The 22411-nt window shown below is 37.2% G+C and overlaps 1 protein-coding gene across 1 annotated transcript in view; it reads right to left on the minus strand.

Annotated features, from left to right (window-relative positions):
• Window positions 1-2994: 2994 nt before the first annotated feature.
• The window catches only part of Fads2b (fatty acid desaturase 2B), a 40594-nt gene continuing 21177 nt past the window's right edge, over window positions 2995-22411 (minus strand). The window contains 8 exon segments of the mRNA NM_001429865.2: window positions 2995-4186; window positions 5524-5649; window positions 6859-6938; window positions 8517-8613; window positions 10117-10214; window positions 10389-10465; window positions 14834-14894; window positions 17454-17579. Of these exon segments, the coding sequence (NP_001416794.1) occupies window positions 4138-4186; window positions 5524-5649; window positions 6859-6938; window positions 8517-8613; window positions 10117-10214; window positions 10389-10465; window positions 14834-14894; window positions 17454-17579 (714 nt within the window). The 3' untranslated portion in view covers window positions 2995-4137.

The following is a 22411-nucleotide window of genomic DNA, read 5'->3' on the forward strand; positions in this document are numbered from 1 at the left end:
GCTCTGATGATGCCAAGTTGTCTTGGTTTCTGTTGGTTAGGTTCCTGTGCTTGCCTCTTGCCATCAGGTTTTCTCTCTGTTAGTTGGTCTTGCTGTCTCTGACAGTGGCTTAACCCTCCTTTAAGACTGTTTGTCAGCACTCCCATAGACCTGTTTTCTTTCAGCTGAATCTGGGAACAGAGACCTGCTCCTGAGTTTGTATTACCTGAAGCCTCCAAGTGGGTCACTTGGAGAAGAAGAGTTGGTCTTACCTCTCCTCTCAGGCACTCCTGGTTACTGGCTTTCAGCTCTTGGCGCAGGCAGAAACTGAAGAGTCCTACCCCTGACTGCTCTTAGATACCTGTACTCAGAGGGCACAGAGAGCAGTAGGCAAGTTCCTCTTGGGTCAGGAATGTGGGCAGAAGTAGTTGTCTCCTCTGAGTTCTCAGGATTGTTTGTACAGTTGTGCAGAGAACTGTTGACCGGGTCCCTTCAGGTCTGGGTGGTGTCTCTTTTTGAATTTCAAATCCAAAAATAATCTTATATTTCACTGTATGATGGTTGGTGTTTGTACTTGATATTATTTTCATGTTTAATTGTTATTTAGAGGTAGAGAACATAAGCAGTTTTTGCAACTTCTGACCAATGATCACTAAGTTAGAATTTAGGAGACTGATTCTGTAGGTAACTTTATTTCTGCCCTTCATGGGATAGAGATCTGACACATGGGTAAAAAAAGTGAAAGTGGCTTAATTATCATGGCTTCTGAGTCTTTAAATAAAATGACCTTAAGAGCTTTATTAAGCCCTACTGCTTAGTGGATTCCCAGTACACTCATAATAAAGATTATTAGCTCTTCCACTTTGAACCTCTCTAGTGCTTGATTCTGCTAATTTTTTTAAAAGTTTTTATCCTTTGTTCTCTTTCCCCCACAAGGTCTTTTCTTTTTATCTCAGTGTCTGACCTGTTCTATCATCTCACATTTTACCCAGTTGAGCTGTCATTTTCCTCCCTCCTTACCTTGCAGCCTTTCCACAGACTTCCCTCAATCCTCAGTTTCATTTCTATAATTCTTTTGGTTTCTTTTCTAACTAGTCTTATGAATTAGCAGCCAGCACATACTTTAGCGTGTATATTTATGCAACCCACAGAAATACAGAGGATCACAGCAGAACATTATAAAAATTATATGTCAACAAACTGAGTAACTTACAAGATATGTATAAATTCTGACAACAACACTGTTGGGTGGTCTCTTTATGCACTGTGCAAAAACTGTCTTTGTGTTATTCAAATGCTGATTTACATGCAGAGAGTTGATCGCACACCAGTCGTTGACAGTTTTATTCATATGGCTACATCGTATTTTGTACTTTCCCTCTCTTACCTCCTTATTGGTTTATTAAAAGGTTGATGACCTATTACAAAGGAGAAGAGAAAAGGCAGTATAGTGGCTTGGCGTGACGCTGCTTGTATTTAATGCTAATATTGAGTCCCTGAGACCTGGTTGTCCCAGAGATGAGACTGCATTTAGATTCAAGTACTGCTATGTAACCTTGCCCCCAAGTTATTTTTGACTGGTAAATAAAGATGCCCACAGCTAATAAATGGGCAGAAGAGACATGTGTGGGGTTTTGGATTCTTCTCTTAGAGGAGAGCCAATAGAGATGAAGAAGGTAAAGGAGTTGGAGACGCTGCCCCTGGGTTAGGTGAGTCATGAAAACACGGCCCCAATGGCTGGCCAATTGGAGTTAAGAGCAGCCAAAATGAAACATAATAAGTAATAGCTTGGGTTATTGATAGGAAAGTAGATTCTAATAGCATAGAAAGTAGATCTCTACCCAAGTCTTGTACTGTTTAATGCTTATTGTAAATATAAGGTTACATGTATCTTGAACTGAATGATCAAGGTAGGGTAGAAACCTCGGATTGGGATTAAATAATTTCTATACTAAGGCAAGATTTCCAAGACAGATAGGAACTCTAGAATAAAAATCAGGTGCAGGGGAAGATTCGCCAGTCAGACTTGGCAGAAGAAGCAGTCTAGGACTAAAGGAGTGGTAAATAACAAGTCATGTGGCAGAGCATAGATTACTGTATTTGGGTTAATTTAAGTCATAAGCACTAGTTGGGGACAAGAGCAATCTAAGGCTTAAAGTTAAAATTAATAAATATGTAAGTTTCTCAGTCTTTATTCAGAACTAGGGTAGACATAGAAAGTTCATTAAAATTATACAACAAAAGTTAGCAAGATAAATCATGAAGAACAGAATCAGACTAGTAAGAAGCAAAGAGCTCCGAGTAGAGTAGTAATCCAAACCTCCCAGAAAAGAAAAGCTCAGGACTAGCTAGATAGATCTGCTTATTTATTTAACTACTTTTACATTTCTCAGTATAGTCTCTCTACATTGCCTAATATTTCATAGTAATGAAATGTCTGTAGAATTTCAAAATTAGCCATATATTAATACTGACTAGGAATTCCTTTGCGGTAATTAGATTTGTGCAAAATTCTTTGCTATTACCTAGTCCCCTGTACCCCCTCCCCACAAAAGAGCAGAGCTTGAGACCCTACAGGAACTGGATCAGGAACAACTAGAGAAAGTCACCAGGTTGCAACTTCACCCATATGCAAGTCTGAGTCCAGGTAGGAGAAATCACCTGTGTCTCTACTAGCATTAAGAGTAATCACTGAGTAGACAGAGCTCTGCATCCTTCCTATCCTCTGCCCAACTTCCCCTTTGGACATTATGACCATTTTAGCATCTCTTCTCCAGGGAGTTTGTCCTTATTTTCTTAACTTTTGTCTGTGTATTTGTGAAACCTTTGGAACAGTGACTGATTAAATGTTCTGTTCTTTGTCAGCAATTCAATTAAAATGCAAGCAAACCTATAGTATTTTTACAAGCTTCGGGACAATGAATGAATATGTACTGAAGACTTCAGGCAACAGATAAATCAACAGGATTGCTTTGTTGAATGCTATGGAAGAAAGCTTTGCTCTTACACATTTACTTCTTGAAAATAAGGTCATGTTTTATTATGCCCTTCATGGAATAGCTTTAAAAAAAAAGAAATTAGTGTGGTACTGAAAGTGTTCATCCATCAGTATATGTTTTTAAATAACCCACAGTCAGAATATTCTAAGAGATCACTACAAACAATTACCAATGAATTAGAGAATCTGTGAAATGAAGATACATTCTTTAAAATATGTTGTAGAACCAAGACTGAACAAAAAAGAATGGAAATAGAGATCCATTGTGAAATTTACTCATGAGAGAGAAAATGGCTAAGACCAGCTTAACTTGCTACTAAAAAATGAAAAAAAAAAAAAAGACTTGCTATAGCCTATTGTTCTCATTATAGAAAATGGAGCTCTTTCCTTCATTCAAGTAGAATTCAGTAAGAAAAACTGCGAACTTTTGCTCTGCTACATAAGGAGTAGGAAACTTAATTCTATACTCAAGGGACACTATTCTTCAGTTAAATAGAAACACTGTTAAGCAGATCTTTATCAGTTGCTATTTGAGTTGGACTCAGGGGAATTCTTTTGGCTGACTGTAGAAATTCTAATTTCTCCATACAGAAACACTTGCATATGTACACTAACAATACACGTTTTATTTGCAATTCTGCAAGTGCAAAGTGAAGACAAGCATTTGAAGATATTTTAATGTTGATTATAATTATTTTTGAAGTTCACCTATTTGAAAGGAAATAAGCAAAAATTTGTACTTCAACAGGAATGTCTTAAATAAACAATGCTCTTTTAAGAACAACTACACTGACTTCCAACGAGCTCAGTCAGAGGTCTTTACTTTTCTCACTTCCACTTCTGTCCATATCATATTATACCCCTCACAGAAACAATTTCACCAAGGTCTATTGGAACTAAGTCCAAGACCCTAATGAAAATGTGAAAACAGTGAGCTAGTGTCTTCCCTTTGTGATTCTGACAGAAGTCACTTTTCTGTTTCTTCTTCCTCTCAGTTACAGAGAAGACCTTCAGGGAAAGGTTAATATGTGTCCTTGGGACTCACATTCCTGGGACACTCATGTATGCCACTTTTGCCAGTTAATTCTCAGTTAATCAGAGAAAAGCACATGCACAGCCACCACCTTCTTCAGAGATACTAATAAATGCAAGGCTCTGTATCATTCATAGTAAGCATCCATCCAGAGGGCAGCAGACTTCTTCAAGGACCTAGAGAAGAAAACAAAATTGTCAGAAAGTGAAACTCAGTGCAAAGGGATTCTCCATGAAACATTTATCAGATTCACTGCTTCTTTTAAGACAATATAGTTTCTAGTCATATTTGAAAAATGTCACTGTACGTGAACCAGGGAAGAGGAACAAATGCACTGAATTGCTTTTAGCAGATAAATTTGCCTTTCTTTCAGGGAAAAGGTTTAGTTTTCATTTTATTCTTTTCTATACCATATACTTAAATATAAACTCATACCATATTCACCTACCTACCCTATTTCATAATGTTGAACATGTATTTCTAGGATTTAGGAACATAACATCAAAAGAGACAGAAATGAATTCTGGCCATACAGACTCTTCCTCTTGAAAGATAAGCATTAAATAATTGTTTACTTAGCAAGCTGTTTAATTAAGGTTGTGATAAGAACTGTGATAAGGATAGATTTAATCTTGGGATGAATGAAGGCTGACATAAGGGAAAAAATTGCAATGAGCCTTAGAGAATGATTAGGAACCGAGAAGGTGAAAAAATTGTAGTTTTTAAGAATGTTACAGGTATAAGAAAAAGTGGCAAAAGGATAAGATGCTCAGGTACAGGGAGTTTTCAGCAAGTGGAGGTAGACCAGATGTGCATATGACAGAAAGGAAGAAGAATGTAGAGAGTCTGAAGGAGCCAGATAAAATCAGATGTGGCCATGGTGGCCTTCACAATATTCCCCTAATTTTTTTGGGGGGGGTTCTTTTTTTCGGAGCTGGGGACCGAACCCAGGGCCTTGCGCTTCCTAGGTAAGCGCTCTACCACTGAGCTAAATCCCCAGCCCCTCCCCTAATTATTTTTAAAGAGAACATTATTAAACTCAGACAAGTGGTTTTAAATTTGTCCAGTACCATATCCTGCAGGAAAATGTATGTGCATGGATATGTATTTGTTCTTAGATTAGTTACAAATGGCTTATTACCCTGACTGATTCTTGTATTACATACCCCTGCACATTAATGATTTCCCCAATAGATCAGAAGAGTTGATGGTCTTTCATACTATGTTAAATTCTAAAACATGTCCAGAGGTCTATGGGGGAATAAATACAAAGACAAATCTTACATACCTATGATTTCAGGAAATTTGAACTATGGAGGACACTAGAGTACTTCTACTGAGAAATATCCTAGAATCAAGTAGGTAAATGGTAAATATTTGTGTCTTTATTACTGTCGATACTTATGTTTCTTAACAAGAGGTTGTTAGATGAAAGATTCAAAAGCTGCTGAAGTTTAGAAACCGGGGAGAAAAGAAAATGCCAGCCATGAGCAAAGGTAAGTTGTGTTATTACCTGACAATGTCTCCAAATGCCTTCAATATGGGCTTATTTATATACTGCAATCCATGCTTGGTGCACAGTGACTTCACCAGAGGTGCCACTTTGTGGTAATTATGGCGTGGCATTGTGGGAAAGAGGCTAAGAAAACAAACAGCAGATGTGAAACTTAAACATAAAGAGAAATGCAGGAGTTTTATTTCTTTTATTTCTAAATAAAACAGTACTAGGGATGTAGACCCAACCTTGACCTTGTGTAAGCCTTCTAGTAAGCCAAATCTGAAATCTGTTACCCCTAAACGCTTACGTTTTAACATCTCTATAAGCCATCTGGATGGCAAGTATTTGGGAAATGCTAAGAAAATAAATACTAGCCATTTAATATGCTTATTTTGGTCAGGTCAAATGAAAATATGGATAAGGTAGCAATTAAATTAATTATGAATTGCTTAAGAGAGCAGATCATCTCTCCTTCATTACTGCCTCTCTTCTGTTCTTCCTATCTCAAACATACTGTTCAACAGCTAAGTATTCACTTAGGTCTGACTGTTACATTTAAGAAGAAGGTCTCAGATTGGAATTTAAGGGAAGAAGTCTTTTATCCAAGGTTTGGCACATAGCAGCCCAGTAATTTTTCTTGACCTGAATATTTTTTTAATAATATGTAACTCTTCATTCTTCCTTTCTAGGGTGACCAAGCATTTACAAAGAATAAAGAATTAAGAAAACAACATTAAGACCATAAGAGTTCTTTTGTTCTCTGGCTCTTAGATGTAGCTTCACAGAAGGAACCATGAGAACCATCTTGTAAGCATTCTGGGGAGATCAGATGTACAAATGTTACCTTCTATTTCATTATTGTATGTCCACTTCACTGATTAATTGGAAGATTATTTTAAGATTTACTGGTGAATTTCAGAAGTGACTAGATTTCGTTATTGGTTATTTTATGACTTTGGTCCTAACCTGATAGTTACATTAAATTGTACTTAAATTTCAACCAAACTTGGTTATATAAATGCTTTAATTTTTATTTTTAGATTTCCCCATGGGCACATGAACTTCACATTCCACACACCTCTTCCACCCCACCACAGACATCACCTGTTCTTAAAGCTCAGAATATATGGTAACTAAGTTACCATTTCTATGATTCTACTTAACTTTCCACAATAGTTAGGTGTTCCTTCTCACCAACTACCCCAACTATTAGTGCTGATGGACAGCAGTCTTTAGAGAACCCTGGTTAATCTTTTTAATTTTCTGAGATTCATAATTAAATGGTTGTGCCATATTGGATGGTATTAAGGGTCAGCCATTGCTTCATAATAGACCATTTGCATCACTCACTGGTGTTCAATTTGGAAATTCAAATGTCCAGTGAACCAGTCATTGAAAAATGACTGTTCAATATTACAGGTGGCCACAATCTGCAGAAGACAAAAAGCTTGCATTAGTTATAAGTAAGCCTAAGTGTCAAAGAAAATGCTAAATTTTATGTAAATCTATCAACACATATTATTGTTTACTTTTTGTTTTTTAGTAACTATGTAACTTAAGTTACATAGACATAGTTCCAGCCTTCAAGAAGATTATCATTTAAAACATACAAATATATTTTACTAAGAAGTACCTATAAAGGAATAGATGTCAAGGGGTATTAGGATTGAAGGAGAAAAAGCCACAATCATTCCTCAGACACAGAAGGTTGTGTTGTCATGAATGAGGAGTTTGACTGATGCAGGTAAGTTTTTAGGACTGTGGTGGAAAACATATGGTTAGGGTAGAACTTGGTTGAGTGCTTCTGAGTGACATGAAATAATAAAGTATTAATGTAGTCCTTCTAGAGTAAAATTACAGGGTTAAGAACCAAGTAGGAAAATGTTTATAACACATATTATGGGCAATGTTTTAAAAGCCCCACTTTACAAGATGTTATCCAAAAAAATATTTATGCTTACATAAAAAGGTCAAGGGTACTGGGAAACAATTCACGTAAAGTGAAATGTATATCCAATGAGTATGTAGAAAACATGGAATCTAACCGATGACTAAAGAAATGATGAATGAAAACTAGAAGATGTGGAAGTAGCTTTCAGGGCAAACACCCGAGGACCCTTCTTCTTTACTCTAAAGGCTAAGGGCTCTCTGATTGCTAGGGTGCAACTCATCCTATAATTTTAAGTCTTAGATTCACTTGAAAGACTTTGTTATATCGAGTCATTAGAATAGAAAGTAAAAACATATTTTCTATAAATTCCCAGATAATAAACATTTCTTTAGACTATTGTTTTAAATACATAGAGTTACATCACTTTCCCCTCCTTACATTCTTTCCCAAGTATCCTCCTTCAAACTCCACCCATACTTTACACTGTTCTCAAAATGATAGCCTTTTTTTATTACCATAGTTACATATATGTCCATATATACAAAAGTATATAAATATAACCCCTGAAGTGTTTTTATTTTTGTGTGTATATAGTTTCTGGCATGATCACTTTGTATTTAATAAAGGAATGGGTTATAGTTTTAATAGTAAAATCTTTTAATTTTGTCATCAATATTACATTTTGTTATAGCATCAAAGTGGTTATGGATAATATATAAACAAACAAACATGACTATGGTCCCAGTAAACCTTTATATATACAAACAACCAGTGGTTCAGATTTAGCTTTTGAGTTTTAGCTGACTGATTTTACTTTGCGGACAAGACTCTATAACCAAACTGCTTAGGTCTCAAGCTTGGTGCCATCACTTACTAGTTGTGTGGCCATGTACAAGTTACCAAACTTTTTCACAAGTAGGCTTTATAGTGTTGTAAAGTGAGAATAATCATTGTGTCCACCTTGCTTAGTTGCATACAAAACACTCCGAGGTGCCTGTCCTCAGGAAATTGTTTTAGGAAGGTGAGTTATTATTATCATTATAATAGATGTATATTACAGTTAGCAGCCGTAAGCCAGTCAGGTTGGAAGGACTGTCCTCAGGAATGCCATCATCACCTGAGTGCTGAGCCAGTCCAGGTTCTCTTCCCTGCTCATTTTCATCGGTATGTGGCTCATCTGGGTAACATATGCAATCCAGGGGCTCTCAATAAACCTGTGGAGGAACAAAAAGAGGGAATGGCAACTCATTTAATATGTTTTAGGTGCAATCACTGAGCTTGCTTGCATGACCTCTATTTGAACTGGCCAAATCCTGGAGGAAATGAAAGTGGCTCAAAGAGTCTAGCTACTGTCTACTTCCTCTTCAAGTGCTATTTGTTTTTTGTTTTTTTTTTAAATTTTATTAATTTTTATTAATCATTTGATTTGTTTACATATTAAATGATATCTCATTTCCCGGGTACCCTTCTACCCCCCCATCCAATCTGCCCTGTCCCCCATCCCATTTGCCTCTATGAGGGTGCTCACCCACCCACCCACCCACCCACTCCGGCCATACCACTCCAGCATCTCCCTACACTGGGGCATCAAATCTCCACAGGACCAAGGGCCTCCTCTTCCACTAATGTCAGACAAGGCCATCCTTTACTACATATGTATCTGGAGCTACAGATCTCTCCCTGTACACTCCTTGATTGGCGGTCTAGTCCCTGTAAGCACTGTGGTTCAGCCAGCCAACATTGTTTTTCCTATGTGGTTGTAGTACCTCTCCACTTCTTCAGTCCTGTCTCTAGCTCCCCTATCAGGGTCCCTGAGCTCAGCCTGATTGTTGGCTGCAAGCATTGGGTATCATTTCTATCTAGTGTTGGCACACAAGCATTTGATGATATGATTTGTCCCATTTCCTAATTCAAAGGAGCACTGCCTGCAAATAGACACAATAGTCTAGAGTAGACACAAGCATAAACGATCCTGGGGCTGAGTGCTTGCCTGGCATGCAGGAAGCTCAGTTCAATCCCCAGCATAAGGGGAAAAAACCAAACCAGGTTCTTTAAGGGCATTTGTAAAGTAACTGACAGTTTGTCATCAGATAGAGCTGGGTTCGAGGTCTGTATTGGCAACAGTCTTTGCCCTTACTTGTTCTGTCGCCATAGGCAAGGCATTTAATCTCTCATGCTTCCATTCCTTGAGCAGAAAGAAAGAAGATGATACTATCTACATTGTAAGGCCTTGTGGGGATTACATCAAACAAAACGATGACTGTCAACCCTTAACTGATTGTCTGATCCATAGTTGCTCCCATTATTCTTACAACTAATAGGGGTTTAGTGTAGCAATGCAACTGAATGAAATATAAACAAATTATAAGTTTGGGAAGGGCTATTTAAGCAAAATAGGGCTTTAAAGCCATTTTGGTTTGGTGAAAAAATTCTAGTCATAACAGAGCTTAACATTTTTTCTTGTCCTGTCATGATTCTTGGCAGAGTCCATGATGTCAAAGCAGCTTAAGTTATTCTGGCCTTCAAAAACAACTGACATGGAAATCTAAGAACATGGTGGAAAACTGAACCTGGGCAAATTCTTCTTAGGTGGAATTTGTGTTATTCAATCACTTGAACTGTTGCCTTTCATAGGAATGAACCACATTGCCTTGATATTTTGCTAATTACAAGTAGCTCTGGTAAAAGAGGTTATAGAAATAAGAGAATATTCTTACTTGACCAAATATATGAGCAACACTGTTCCAAAAATTCCATAGAAAGGGCCAAATGTGATGAAATAGCGAATGTAAAAGCTGCTGACCCACACAATGTCCTGCAGGGATAAGCATTACAGTGAGAAGCCTTGAACACGTTTTCAGATCCTGTTCTTTGAGCACTGTCTCGCTCTGATGTCCTGTTACTGACAGAAGCTACACCTAAGAACACTAAGCGCTTTCAACTCATTTTCTATCTGGTCTAGGTTTAGAAAATGGGATGAGTGACTCACCGTCCAGTACTTTCGAAGATACATCACTTGCATGGATTGCAAATTAAAGTAGACAGGCATGAGGAGGGGGAGTGCAACTGAAAAGATTAAAAAAAGGACAAATGAGCCATGTGGACCCCAGTATATGCCAGCAGGTATTGTGGACCCAATACAAGCCAGCTGGTATTTGAGTCTTTTGCATACCCCCCCCCCCCCCGCCAGAGTGCTGGCCTTGAGAAAGGATGCAAGGAGGACATTCAGAATGACATCCTGGACTTTGAAACCTCAGAGACTGGGGAAGGAATTTGGCCAACAGTTCCAGGTTCAAGTTTCCTGAAGTAGAAAATGAATGCTGAGTTCCTCAGAGTGGGGTTCTGTTATGCTACACTGGTATGACAAGAATTATGCCAGTATACTTATTTCTGAGCTATCCACCCAACTTTCTTACAGTACCTACAAGACCTCCAAGACACATAAAATTTCAGAGAGACCCTTGGGCTTTGAGCAAATACCTTTTCCCTGACCAGATTTTAGTTTTGTTCCTTTAAGCTTTGTTCTCAATTAGATCTCGACCAATGTGGATTGCTAATTGTGAAGGCAAATGATTTCACCCATACCAACTGTAGCAGCTCAACACAGAGCACACCAGCCTCCTTAAAGTTCGTGCTTGGGAAAACCGAGTGATGTTTTTTCTGACGAGAAAAACCTAGCATCACTTTTCTTAGAGAATTACCTTAGTCTACACATGACTGCATATTTCTTTTGAGATTTATCTTCTATAACTCAAAGACCAAAGAGACTTCCTTTGAAATACTATGAAGAAGAAGAAGAGGAAGAGGAGGAAAAAGAAAAGGAATTGGAAGAGGAAGAGGAGAAGAACAAGAAAAAGAACAAGAAGAATAAGAACAGGAAGGCTCATGTTTCCTAGTGGTACCAAAGCCTAGCATTAATAAATACATGTCTGCAAACACAGATGCTCTTATTTTATCATACTCCTTTCTCTTTCTCCCATTCAATACTTTTGAATAATTTTTTTTAGTAGTTTGATGGTTTAGTAGCTCTCACCATTTGTTTCAGCTGAGTTAAGGTCAGTTGGTACTGAAGTTTCTCTCTCATTTTGCATTAATCTAAATAAAATTTCTCTAGCCATGTTTGACAAATGTATGGCTATGTTTTTCTGTAACAATTTGAGCCTGACTTATTGTTACCTGGGAGGCTCTCAGTTGACATTTCAAGGAAAGGTGCACCAAGAAACTGTTGAGTATTTGTGACATAGGCATTCTGGAGTGAACTTATAACCTATACTCATTCAACATAAGCTAAAGGGATACTTCATTACTACAGAGACATGGCATTAAGGCATATTACTTAGTCAAGTTCAGTAATAAAAATATGTGTGTGTCACTCAAACTAATAGAAGAAAAACTAGGGAAGCATCTGGAACACATGGGCACTGGAAAAAATTTCCTGAACAAAACACCAATGGCTTATGCTCTAAGATCAAGAATCGACAAATCGGATCTCATAAAACTGCAAAGCTTCTGTAAGGCAAAGGACACTGTGGTTAGGACAAAACGGCAACCAACAGATTGGGAAAAGATCTTTACCAATCCTACAACAGATAGAGGCCTTATATCCAAAATATACAAAGAACTCAAGAAGTTAGACCGCAGGGAAACAAATAACCCTATTAAAAAATGGGGTTCAGAGCTAAACAAAGAATTCACAGCTGAGGAATGCCGAATGGCTGAGAAACACCTAAAGAAATGTTCAACATCTTTAGTCATAAGGGAAATGCAAATCAAAACAACCCTGAGATTTCACCTCACACCAGTGAGAATGGCTAAGATCAAAAACTCAGGTGACAGCAGATGCTGACGAGGATGTGGAGAAAGAGGAACACTCCTCCATTGTTGGTGGGATTGCAGACTGGTAAAACCATTCTGGAAATCAGTCTGGAGGTTCCTCAGAAAATTGGACATTGAACTGCCTGAGGATCCAGCTATACCTCTCTTGGGCATATACCCAAAAGATGCCTCAACATATAAAAGAGACACGTGCTCCACTATGTTCATCGCAGCCTTATTTATAATAGCCAGAAACTGGAAAGAACCCAGATGCCCTTCAACAGAGGAATGGATACAGAAAATGTGGTACATCTACACAATGGAATATTACTCAGCTATCAAAAACAACGAGTTTATGAAATTCGTAGGCAAATGGTTGGAACTGGAAAATATCATCCTGAGTGAGCTAACCCAATCACAGAAAGACATACATGGTATGCACTCATTGATAAGTGGCTATTAGCCCAAATGCTTGAATTACCCTAGATCCCTAGAACAAAGGAAACTCAAGACGGATGATCAAAATGTGAATGCTTCACTCCTTCTTTAAATGAGGAAAAAGAATACCCTTGGCAGGGAAGGGAGAGGCAAAGATTAAAACAGAGACTGAAGGAACACCCATTCAGAGCCTGCCCCACATGTGGCCCATACATATACAGCCACCCAATTAGACAAGATGGATGAAGCAAAGAAGTGCAGACCGACAGGAGCCGGATGTAGATCGCTCCTGAGAGACACAGCCAGAATACAGCAAACACAGAGGCGAATGCCAGCAGCAAACCACTGAACTGAGAATAGGTCCCCTATTGAAGGAATCAGAGAAAGAACTGGAAGAGCTTGAAGGGGCTCGAGACCCCAAAAGTACAACAATGCCAAGCAACCAGAGCTTCCAGGGACTAAGCCACTACCTAAAGACTATACATGGACTGACCCTGGACTCTGACCCCATAGGTAGCAATGAATATCCTAGTAAGAGCACCAGTGGAAGGGGAAGCCCTGGGTCCTGCTAAGACTGAACCCCCAGTGAACTAGACTATGGGGGGAGGGCGGCAATTGGGGGAGGGTTGGGAGGGGAACACCCATAAGGAAGGGGAGGGGGGAGGGGGATGTTTGCCGGAAACCGGGAAAGGGAATAACACTTGAAATGTATATAAGAAATATTCAAGTTAATAAAAAAAATATGTGTGTGTGTGTGTGTGTGTGTGTGTGTGTGTGTGTGTGTGTGTGTGTGAAACTACATATGATTTAGGCTGATGGAATATGTTTTGGAATGTGCCTTTTGGAATGTGCCTTTTGGAATGTGTTACAAAAAGGGTCTATTAATGGGTACAGGGTGTAAAGGGTGAATCCAAATGTGGAGGAGAGAACTGGGATGGGTAGCTCCACTTGACAAATAATTCATTCAGTGGCCATTTTCAGCAAGTATGTTACAAGTGGCTACTAGCTGCCTATGTGGGCAAGTGAGAGCCTTTGTTGGTTTCTCAGTCTCAGAAGTTTCAAATTATATGGCTAGGTAATCACTTATTACGATGGGCTACTCTTGTTCATTGTAGGATTTTCGAAATCATCATCATCCCTTCTATACTGAGAGGCAAAAATGTCTCTAGATCTCATTCAAATGTTCCCCATTAAAAAAATATCCTCAGTTGACAACCTCTGGTATACAGGAAGTGTTTGTTTCCTTCTCTGATGTTGGTTTGTTTACCAGATGTACAAGTCTGTTTCACATGAATAGACTTTGGAATTACTTTAACACATGTTCATACGTTACCAGGTTGTTGATTTTGCTTAATGATGATGATGATGGTGGTGGTGGTGGTAGTGTCAGAATTACTCAATTAAATGGTTTTGCTTAGAAGCTTGGCAATACACTGTTCTACCTACCTATCTCTACCCATCTATCTATCTATCTATCTATCTATCTATCTATCTATCTATCTATCTATCATCTACCTATCATTTATATATTACCTATCTATCTTTTAATGTAGTCTGCATTCTATGTATGTATGCATGTATGTATGCAATGTATATATATATATATCACCTATCAATCTATCAATTGTCTATCTATATTAATTTACCTATCATCTAACATCTATCTATCCATCTACTATATATACCCTGTTACCTATCATTTAAGCATTTGATGTGTGTCCATATGTTACAGCTGTTTGCTGATTTCAGAAGGTACAAGTTTTCTTCCATGTATAAACTTTTTCGATTCTCTTTATTCCTGGGTAAATTTTCTCTCGTATCACACTACATATGTTTTTCAACCACTCTTCTCTCTAGAAAAATGTTATTTTTCTTTTATCTCGATATTGTAAAGATTTGCTAAGACAAGAATGTTTGACAATATGATTAGAAGTCTGCCTTCTGACTTTCTTTTAAGTATATCTTTTCTTTTTTGCCCAATACCTAGTATGATGAACACCTGTTACAAATGCCTATTTACTTTGCCTTTTTCATTTTCATATTTTCCCACCAGCAAGTCTAAGATGGGATCTGTTTATTTTCTCATTAACAAATCAGATATGGGTTGGTTTCTGTGAGACAGTTCTAGTCATGCCTTCCGCTTGACTACTGATTACAGAAGAGTGGCTGCAGGAGACTCACCCATGTAGAAGTACAGGTGCTGCTTCTCATAGTCAATGTATTTTATTTTCTTCTTGCCATACTAAAAGGACAGAGAATAAAAGAGCCATTATTCTGTAGCGTGTGTGTGTGTTTGTGTGTGTGTGTGTGTATGTGTGTGTGTGTGTGTGTGTGTGTGTGTGTGAGAGAGAGAGAGAGAGAGAGAGAGAGAGGGAGAGAGAGACAGACAGACAGAGAGAGACAGACAGACAGACAGACAGAGGGAGGGATGAAGATGAAGTATGATTTTAGGACTCCACCTGTCAAACTTGAGACAATAGAAGAACCAGAACAGGCCTGTAAGTAAATAATGTGCTTTAACTGTGGATAAGTCTTGTGCAGGTGGATTATTTTATTTTATCATATGGAGTTTATTATCATTAAAACTTCTAATTTATTAAAATATAAAATTATTTTCCTTGTGTGATTTTTAAAAAAAAACTTTGAAATGTTATTTTCTTCATGTGCAATGTTAATGTCAAAATATATATTTCTGTGGAGCTTTTAAGCTTTTCCTAAATCTGTAGTGCTTAGACTATGGCTTGAATATCAGGTACTATGTCTCTTCCTTCATCTAATGGACGCTCATTGTTTTTTTTTTATTTTTTATTTTTTTTATAAAAGGGATATACATGCTTCCTCCTATCTCTTTTTTCTTTTATATTCCCATTATGGATTTCAGTTTTACTTTAATATTTTTAAGACATCATAATAGTATATATAATATTTTATGAGTATTATATATATATATAATTACTCATGATGTGTAACTATAAGATTCCATTCATAAACTAGAATTTGATTCACTTGCTGGGCTTCTCCTTGGTCAATTTGATCTGTGTTCAGGATATAATGATAGCAATTACTTTCAGAAAGTATAGCATTGATGGTTGTATTTTTCTAGTATGCAGCTGACATTTATTGATAAATTATGTGAGAGAATGATAATTCCCACGCACTCTGTTCTCCTTCTGATTCAGACATCAGAGGATGTGTTACACTCATTTTATTCAGTTGTTCCACCCTCTTTTATATATAGATATCTTCATTTATCTAGACAATGCCATTAATATTTTCTTTTACTTTAAAAATGAAAAATTATGGTGATGAAATAATAGCTATTTGTAATTGCTCTCATGTCTCTAAAAACCTAACTAGTGAGAAACAAGGAAAGGGGATGAGATAGAAGATGCTTTGGACATGGTAAACATAGTCGGACTGGTTGAGAAATACCCTGAAGAACAGTAAGTCTCTCTGACACAGACAGAAGATATAGAAGATTCATTCAATGTGGGTTAAGAACACTCTGGAAAAAGGGTCAGGAAGACTTTTAGGAAAGAGATATGAAAAGAAAAGTTCATAACGCACAGGAAACACCACTGTACAATTGCAGCACTGAGTTTCAGAGGTAGAATAACTGTAAGTCATGCTCTATACTGTAGTGTCTGTGGCTTCTGTATTTGTGATGTGGCATCATGTATATTAAGCACAGCTTTCTAGAAGATGGTTTAGAAGAAGTAAGACTGCTTCATGGACAAACCCCTATGCTCTTTACGGGACATCAGAGACGTCAACATATCACTACCACAATCAAAGATTTTGTAGAACTGTTGTCAAAAGCAATCAATTTGTGATAATAGGTAGCATCTTTAACACATCGATTAGCCAGAAGCTTTGTTTTCTACTTTACTTGGGGCAGAAAATAAATCCCTATAAGGTGAGAAAAGAAAATTTTCTAAAAGTTACATAATCTTTGGGTTCTGTATAAGACAGATTTAGACAACAATCAACAAGGATGGAAACACATTTCCTAACACACCAAAGTTCATCTAGAAGACTGAGACATGTTTAAAAGTATGTGACTCTCAGGAGCTACCTCTCCTAGAGGACGGATAAACCTTTGCTCTAATCAGTATGCCTATTTTGTTTAAGAAACACTCTGTTTCCTATAAAATTCAGTAATTTAAATAGTCTTTGAGATGACAGACTCAAGTTGAGACTTTAAAGAAAAATCAGTGACTGAAAAAATTCGGCATATCACTTCTACCCTCTAGTTTTGTTTGAATGTTCAAATTGTACATGAGGTTATAGGCATCATTGGGCAATGTGGATCATATAAATCAAACACACCAAAATGAACATGAACTAAAATAGCATTGTTTCTTTTAACTAGACAAGAATGAGTTGAGTTAACCAGCATTTAGATGTTTTCAGCCTTGTCTTAACCAATGCAATGTGTTATTTTCTCTCAGTGAACATCTCTACATCTTGCTTTGGAAACTAAAGTTGTTCCTCATTGCCTGATTCTACTGCTTGAGAATCGTTTATGTTGCCATTAGGTAAATAAGCACTAGAAGTGAACCTGTCATTGGGGTTGCTCAAGTAGGGCGACACAGGTTATTATGTCATTTGCTCTAGGAGTCTGCACTGGGTGACCTTTATGGTCAGAGAATCATTATTCTTCTTTTATACTTAAAATTTCAGGTCCACATCTGGACATTAAAAGGGAGAGAGGTTCCGAGATCCTTTGGGATTCCTATCTTTCTATGGTAAGGGGCTACTCCAGGAACATTTTCTTCATGTTGATGGGAGTTAAATGCACCTTGATAGGCTGAGTATCTCCAAGCAGAAAAAGTGGGCCTACATCAATGTCTGGATCCTTGGGGTAGATATTTGGTTTTACATGATGCTGGAAGTGTCGATAATTCCACCAATCAGCTGACAGGCCCTGAGGAGAAGAGAGAATTCATTAACTAATAGAATTTTTTTCCCAAGTAACCGTCAGAGTTAGAGTATACTGTATCTTCAACGTGAGAATAAGAGATTTGGCTTCTCTAGTTGATGGTGATGCTGGGTCACAGGATGACTTATTAAAAAAAGGTGATCAGAGATAAGGAAGAAATACTTTTCTAATTCAAGAACATACTGCAAACTAAAATGAACTCCTGAGAATGGAAACATAATCTATTACTCTGGAATGGTTTTCTAGCCTTCCTTTATAAGAGCCTAATCTAAGAAATTATTCTGAAGGTAAAGATAGAGTGAGTCTTATTCCTATTTGTCATAGGAGCCTCATACCCAAGATTTTAATTAGTTCTGGGGAAAAGCGGGCCCTATGTATGATACTTCAAAGAATCATGAATCTGAAGTATTCTCCCTGGAGAACTCTGCTCAGATCATTGTAAGTCCCAGCTCAATGCTTTCCTATAAAAATAAATGAGAATAAAAACATTTTAGCTGGTGCCAAGTTAGAAACATCTTTGATTAAGCTGTTAGTGATGCTTTCTCTTTTACTGTAAGCTTGAAAGTTTTAATAAAACAAAAGATTTGGAGGTCTCTCAATCTGCTTTCATATACTAGCTTTTAAATGCTGATACATAGGTTTGGTAAACCACTCATCTTCATTGAAGCTCAAGAACAACTGAACATGATGACATTTAGTTCAATGGATAGCTCAAGGAGATATGATATGCTGGATCTAAAATATTGGCTCTTTGAGAAACCCAATTTCTTCTCTTTTGTATTAATTGGTTATAGAAAAATGAATAGTTATATTTTATTGCATATTTACCATCTCTTAATAATTAATGTATACATATTATAGAGCAGCTCTGTCCAATATAGAAGCTACTAACTATATGTGGCTAGATAAATTAAATCTCAAGATTCACATTGAAGAATCAATATAAAACATAAAGACAAAATATTTCACTAATTTTTATGCTGGTTACAGATTTAAGTGATATTTTGATTATCATATTATTGCTATAAGTAGGCATTTTAAGTATGACTATATAAAATTTATGATGAAGTATATCATTAATTTTTTTATTTTGGGAATTTCATACATCAACATTGTATCTATCTACATCATATTAACTCCCTAATTACTCTTGTGCTCCCTACTCTCCCTCCCAAATTCATTCTTTTTAAATTATTATTGTTATATACAAACACATGTACATATATGCACATCCATACATGTATATACTCATATGCATACATATATAGCTTACTCATTCAATTTAGTGTTACTCATATGCACATGTGTTCAGTGCTGACTACTTGGGTCTGAATAACCTATGAAGGAGCTTCTCTCTGTAGGGAACTGATTCTCCCTCTCTCAATAGCCCTTGATCATCTATAGCTCTTTATCTAGGGGTAAGATTTTGTAGAATTTCCCATGTCTATGTTGGCATAGCCACTGGAGTTATCATTATGCTCATCTTGTTTAGGTAACCTTATTGTTGAGAGTCCATCAATTCAATTTTCTTGCTATGCCTAGGGTACACTGTCTAGCAGCAGGTCCCTTGGTCTTATGATATAATTTTAATGTAGCTTATATATTATTTCTGCTGGGAATGCTGGTGTATACACTGTACATCTCAAAGAAGATGAGAATGATTTGAAAAACTTCTTTCTGGAAGCTCTACTATGAGACATAACTATTATCTACCACCCACAAACATAAAGAATGGGATGCGGTTTTCCATTTCCCTCCAACACTTCATAACACTTTTACAGTGGGGTTTCTAGCTCCAATTTATATCTGTTTCCTGACTGCCTTAGCAATCCCTTCTCAAATATTTCCCTCTAGGATAGCTTACAGTTTCTCAGACTTGTGTCCCTTTACACTCTTTCCTACTCTTGTGAAGTTATCCTCTTCAAGCGGTACATCACTCTATTCTTATTCATCCATTTCTTATTTACTCTGAAGCATATCAGATTCTGATCTAGGCAAGTACCTGTGATGCTATGTAAGACATGATGTGAGAAGGTTCCCACACCAGCTATATACAATCTAATGGGAACAGTTGACAGCCAAACTCAACATGATAAGAAATGATTCTCTTTTAAAATTATCTCTTCCCACAGCTGATATTTTGGCCTCTTCTACCAGCTGACTCTACACTTTTAGGCAATGACTACCTGTGATAACTGGTAACATGGGAGACAGGTTTTAATGCATAGTAGATCAGGGAACAGATTTTAATACCACAAAGCCCTAGAGGTTAGAATGGTGGATAACATAATGATGGGTGTGATCTAAACAAGTTCTACCTGAATCCCTATGTCTAGAAAACACTCTTACCAGAGATGACAGAGAGTTCTTTGTGAGCAAGGGAGAATTTTCACCATCATGTGTGGCTACCCTGAGACAGTTCTACATGGGTCCTTCTTAGGCCATTCCTTATTCCTAAGTTATGCCCTTAATTCAGTGCAGAAAAAAACAATCTAGTCTTTGGACTGAAGTGAATTGGAATTTAAATTTTTGCTCGGCCATCTATTAGGAGTGTGACTTTGGAACTCTCCTAAACCAGGAAATGGAGGTAAGCTCTGCAAGTTACAGGAAGTAACTGCCTGGAATCTCTTCTTCCCTCCCACCAAAGGTTTTAGGATATAGTCATGGGCTGTAGTGAGGCCAGGTCTTAATCCCAAGTTTCCCGCCCCATTGTCTCTACTGTCATACTGTATTCTTACTATTTGGAAATGTTCACATGGGAAGATCCTGAAAAATGTTGCATGTCCATCTCCAACATCAATGTCTTTAATTTCATTTATAAACCTCTTTGGAATATTTCTTCATATACAATGAGATATGAAGATGAGAAGTAAGTCTCAACATAAAACTCATTTGTCTCATATATACCTGCAGATAAATTCATTCAAAATTTTTTATTCCTGGCATCATTTGGCATTAAAAATATTTAGATTTTTTTCTTTTCTATTTTTTGGAGCTGGGGACCGAACCCAGGGCCTTGCGCTTGGTAGACAAGCACTCTACCACTGAGCTAAATCCCCAACCCCAAAAATATTTAGATTTTTAAACATCTCATATTTAGTATTTGGATCTTTAAGTTAAGAATACCTGATCTTTAATACATGAGAATGTAAAATATATGTATTTGATGGTTCATTTTTAGACAGGATATTTGAATGTCTATTTACTGTGTATACTAGAACACACATACTCATACACATACATATATTTATACACATAGGCACACATACACACAAATACATACATGCGCATGTGCATACACATAGACACACACACACAAACACACACTTGAGAGATGCTGAATATTAATTCCAATGCTACCCATGCTTTTCTGAGTTGTAAGGGGAACTGAGGTTAAACCTTGTTTTGAAATTTAGAATTATAATGATTGTAAGAGGTGGGGATGTTGCTGCTTATAATTTTCTTTGTCATCTCTTTTCCACCCCCTTTACCACCCACAAGTAATTTCTCTCCTGTACGTGTTGAAGCCTACATTTACTTTGTTCATGAATCACTCACTGACTTTGCTTGTAAAAAGGCAAAGCATTCTGGCTCTGCTTTTAGAACTATTTCCCATTTTCTCATTCTAGTCAGGAGTCACCAAAAATATACATTTTGAATCATAAAACAGATCTTTTAGACACATAGTATAGAAAGACTTATGTGCAAATATGGGTTAGTGGAAAAGCATTGGCTTTAGAAGCAGCCAGCAAGGGTGGAACTCACTGGAATTAATTGGTACCAAACCTTATAATTGGTGCCAATTACCTTGAGGACAAATGACTTTTAATTCCTTTGTCTCCTGAGCACAGGGGAGCAAACACGTACACTTCACTACCTGAAACTCATAGTGATAGGGAAAATGCCTTTATTTTTATTTTGTGACATTTCAAAGTGAATTCAGAGAATTGATCTCCTTAGCAATGGTGGCTACAAGTGAGGAAGAAAATATACCTAGAAATTTTTTGATTAAATAAATCTTTTCATACACTGTAGCAATTACTTATTTATTTTGAGGGACAGACATGTTTTTAGCAGGAACTCAAAGTTCAACTCCATTGCTTAGTATACTTATGGCTCCAGCGGCTGAATTATAGAGACAGTGGCTAAGAATACATGGTTTTGGTAAACTGATCAGTCTGACTTACAGTCTAACCTGTTAGTACTATCATGATCAAACATTTTTCTTATTGAGTCTGGATCCTTATTTTGGTTGTGAAAATATTGTTCCTAATATTAGCAGCAGCTCATGTGACTGTTTCTGGGTATTGTGTTACACATGATACACAAGTATCACATATAACACATAATAATCCCACAGGTCGAAGCTTTTATCCATCCATCTTCATTTTCTAGTCAGTGAAGAAACTAAAGTCCAATCGCATTAAATAACTTGCTCAAAGTGACCCAGTTCACAGGAGGCTGAGTTTCAATGCAAGAAGGTTTGTTGTTGGAACTGTAGTCCTTAGTACTGGCATTAGGTTAGAAGAATCTGAGAAGCTTCCAAAGAGCCTCACCCTTACTGACACCCAAACACCACTGAAAAAAAATAATCAAATTATCTTTAATAGTCTAGGCATGCCTACTTTTACCAAGATTCTCAGTGTCTTCTAAATGCTAGTTCAAACTGAGCAGCCCCACTCTGGTGAGCATTATTCAATACTGTGGTATTAGTTTCTCTAATTAACCACTTTGTAGACATTGGCTTAAATAGTCAAGCTCTTTGAAGACTCATTTTATCTGAAAAATAGGTATAAGGTAATTCCCATCTCACGAGT

Source organism: Rattus norvegicus, chromosome 3 (genome assembly GCF_021556685.1).
Source record: "Rattus norvegicus strain SHRSP/BbbUtx chromosome 3, alternate assembly SHRSP_T2T, whole genome shotgun sequence".
In the NCBI taxonomy this organism is placed as follows: Eukaryota; Metazoa; Chordata; class Mammalia; order Rodentia; family Muridae; genus Rattus; species Rattus norvegicus.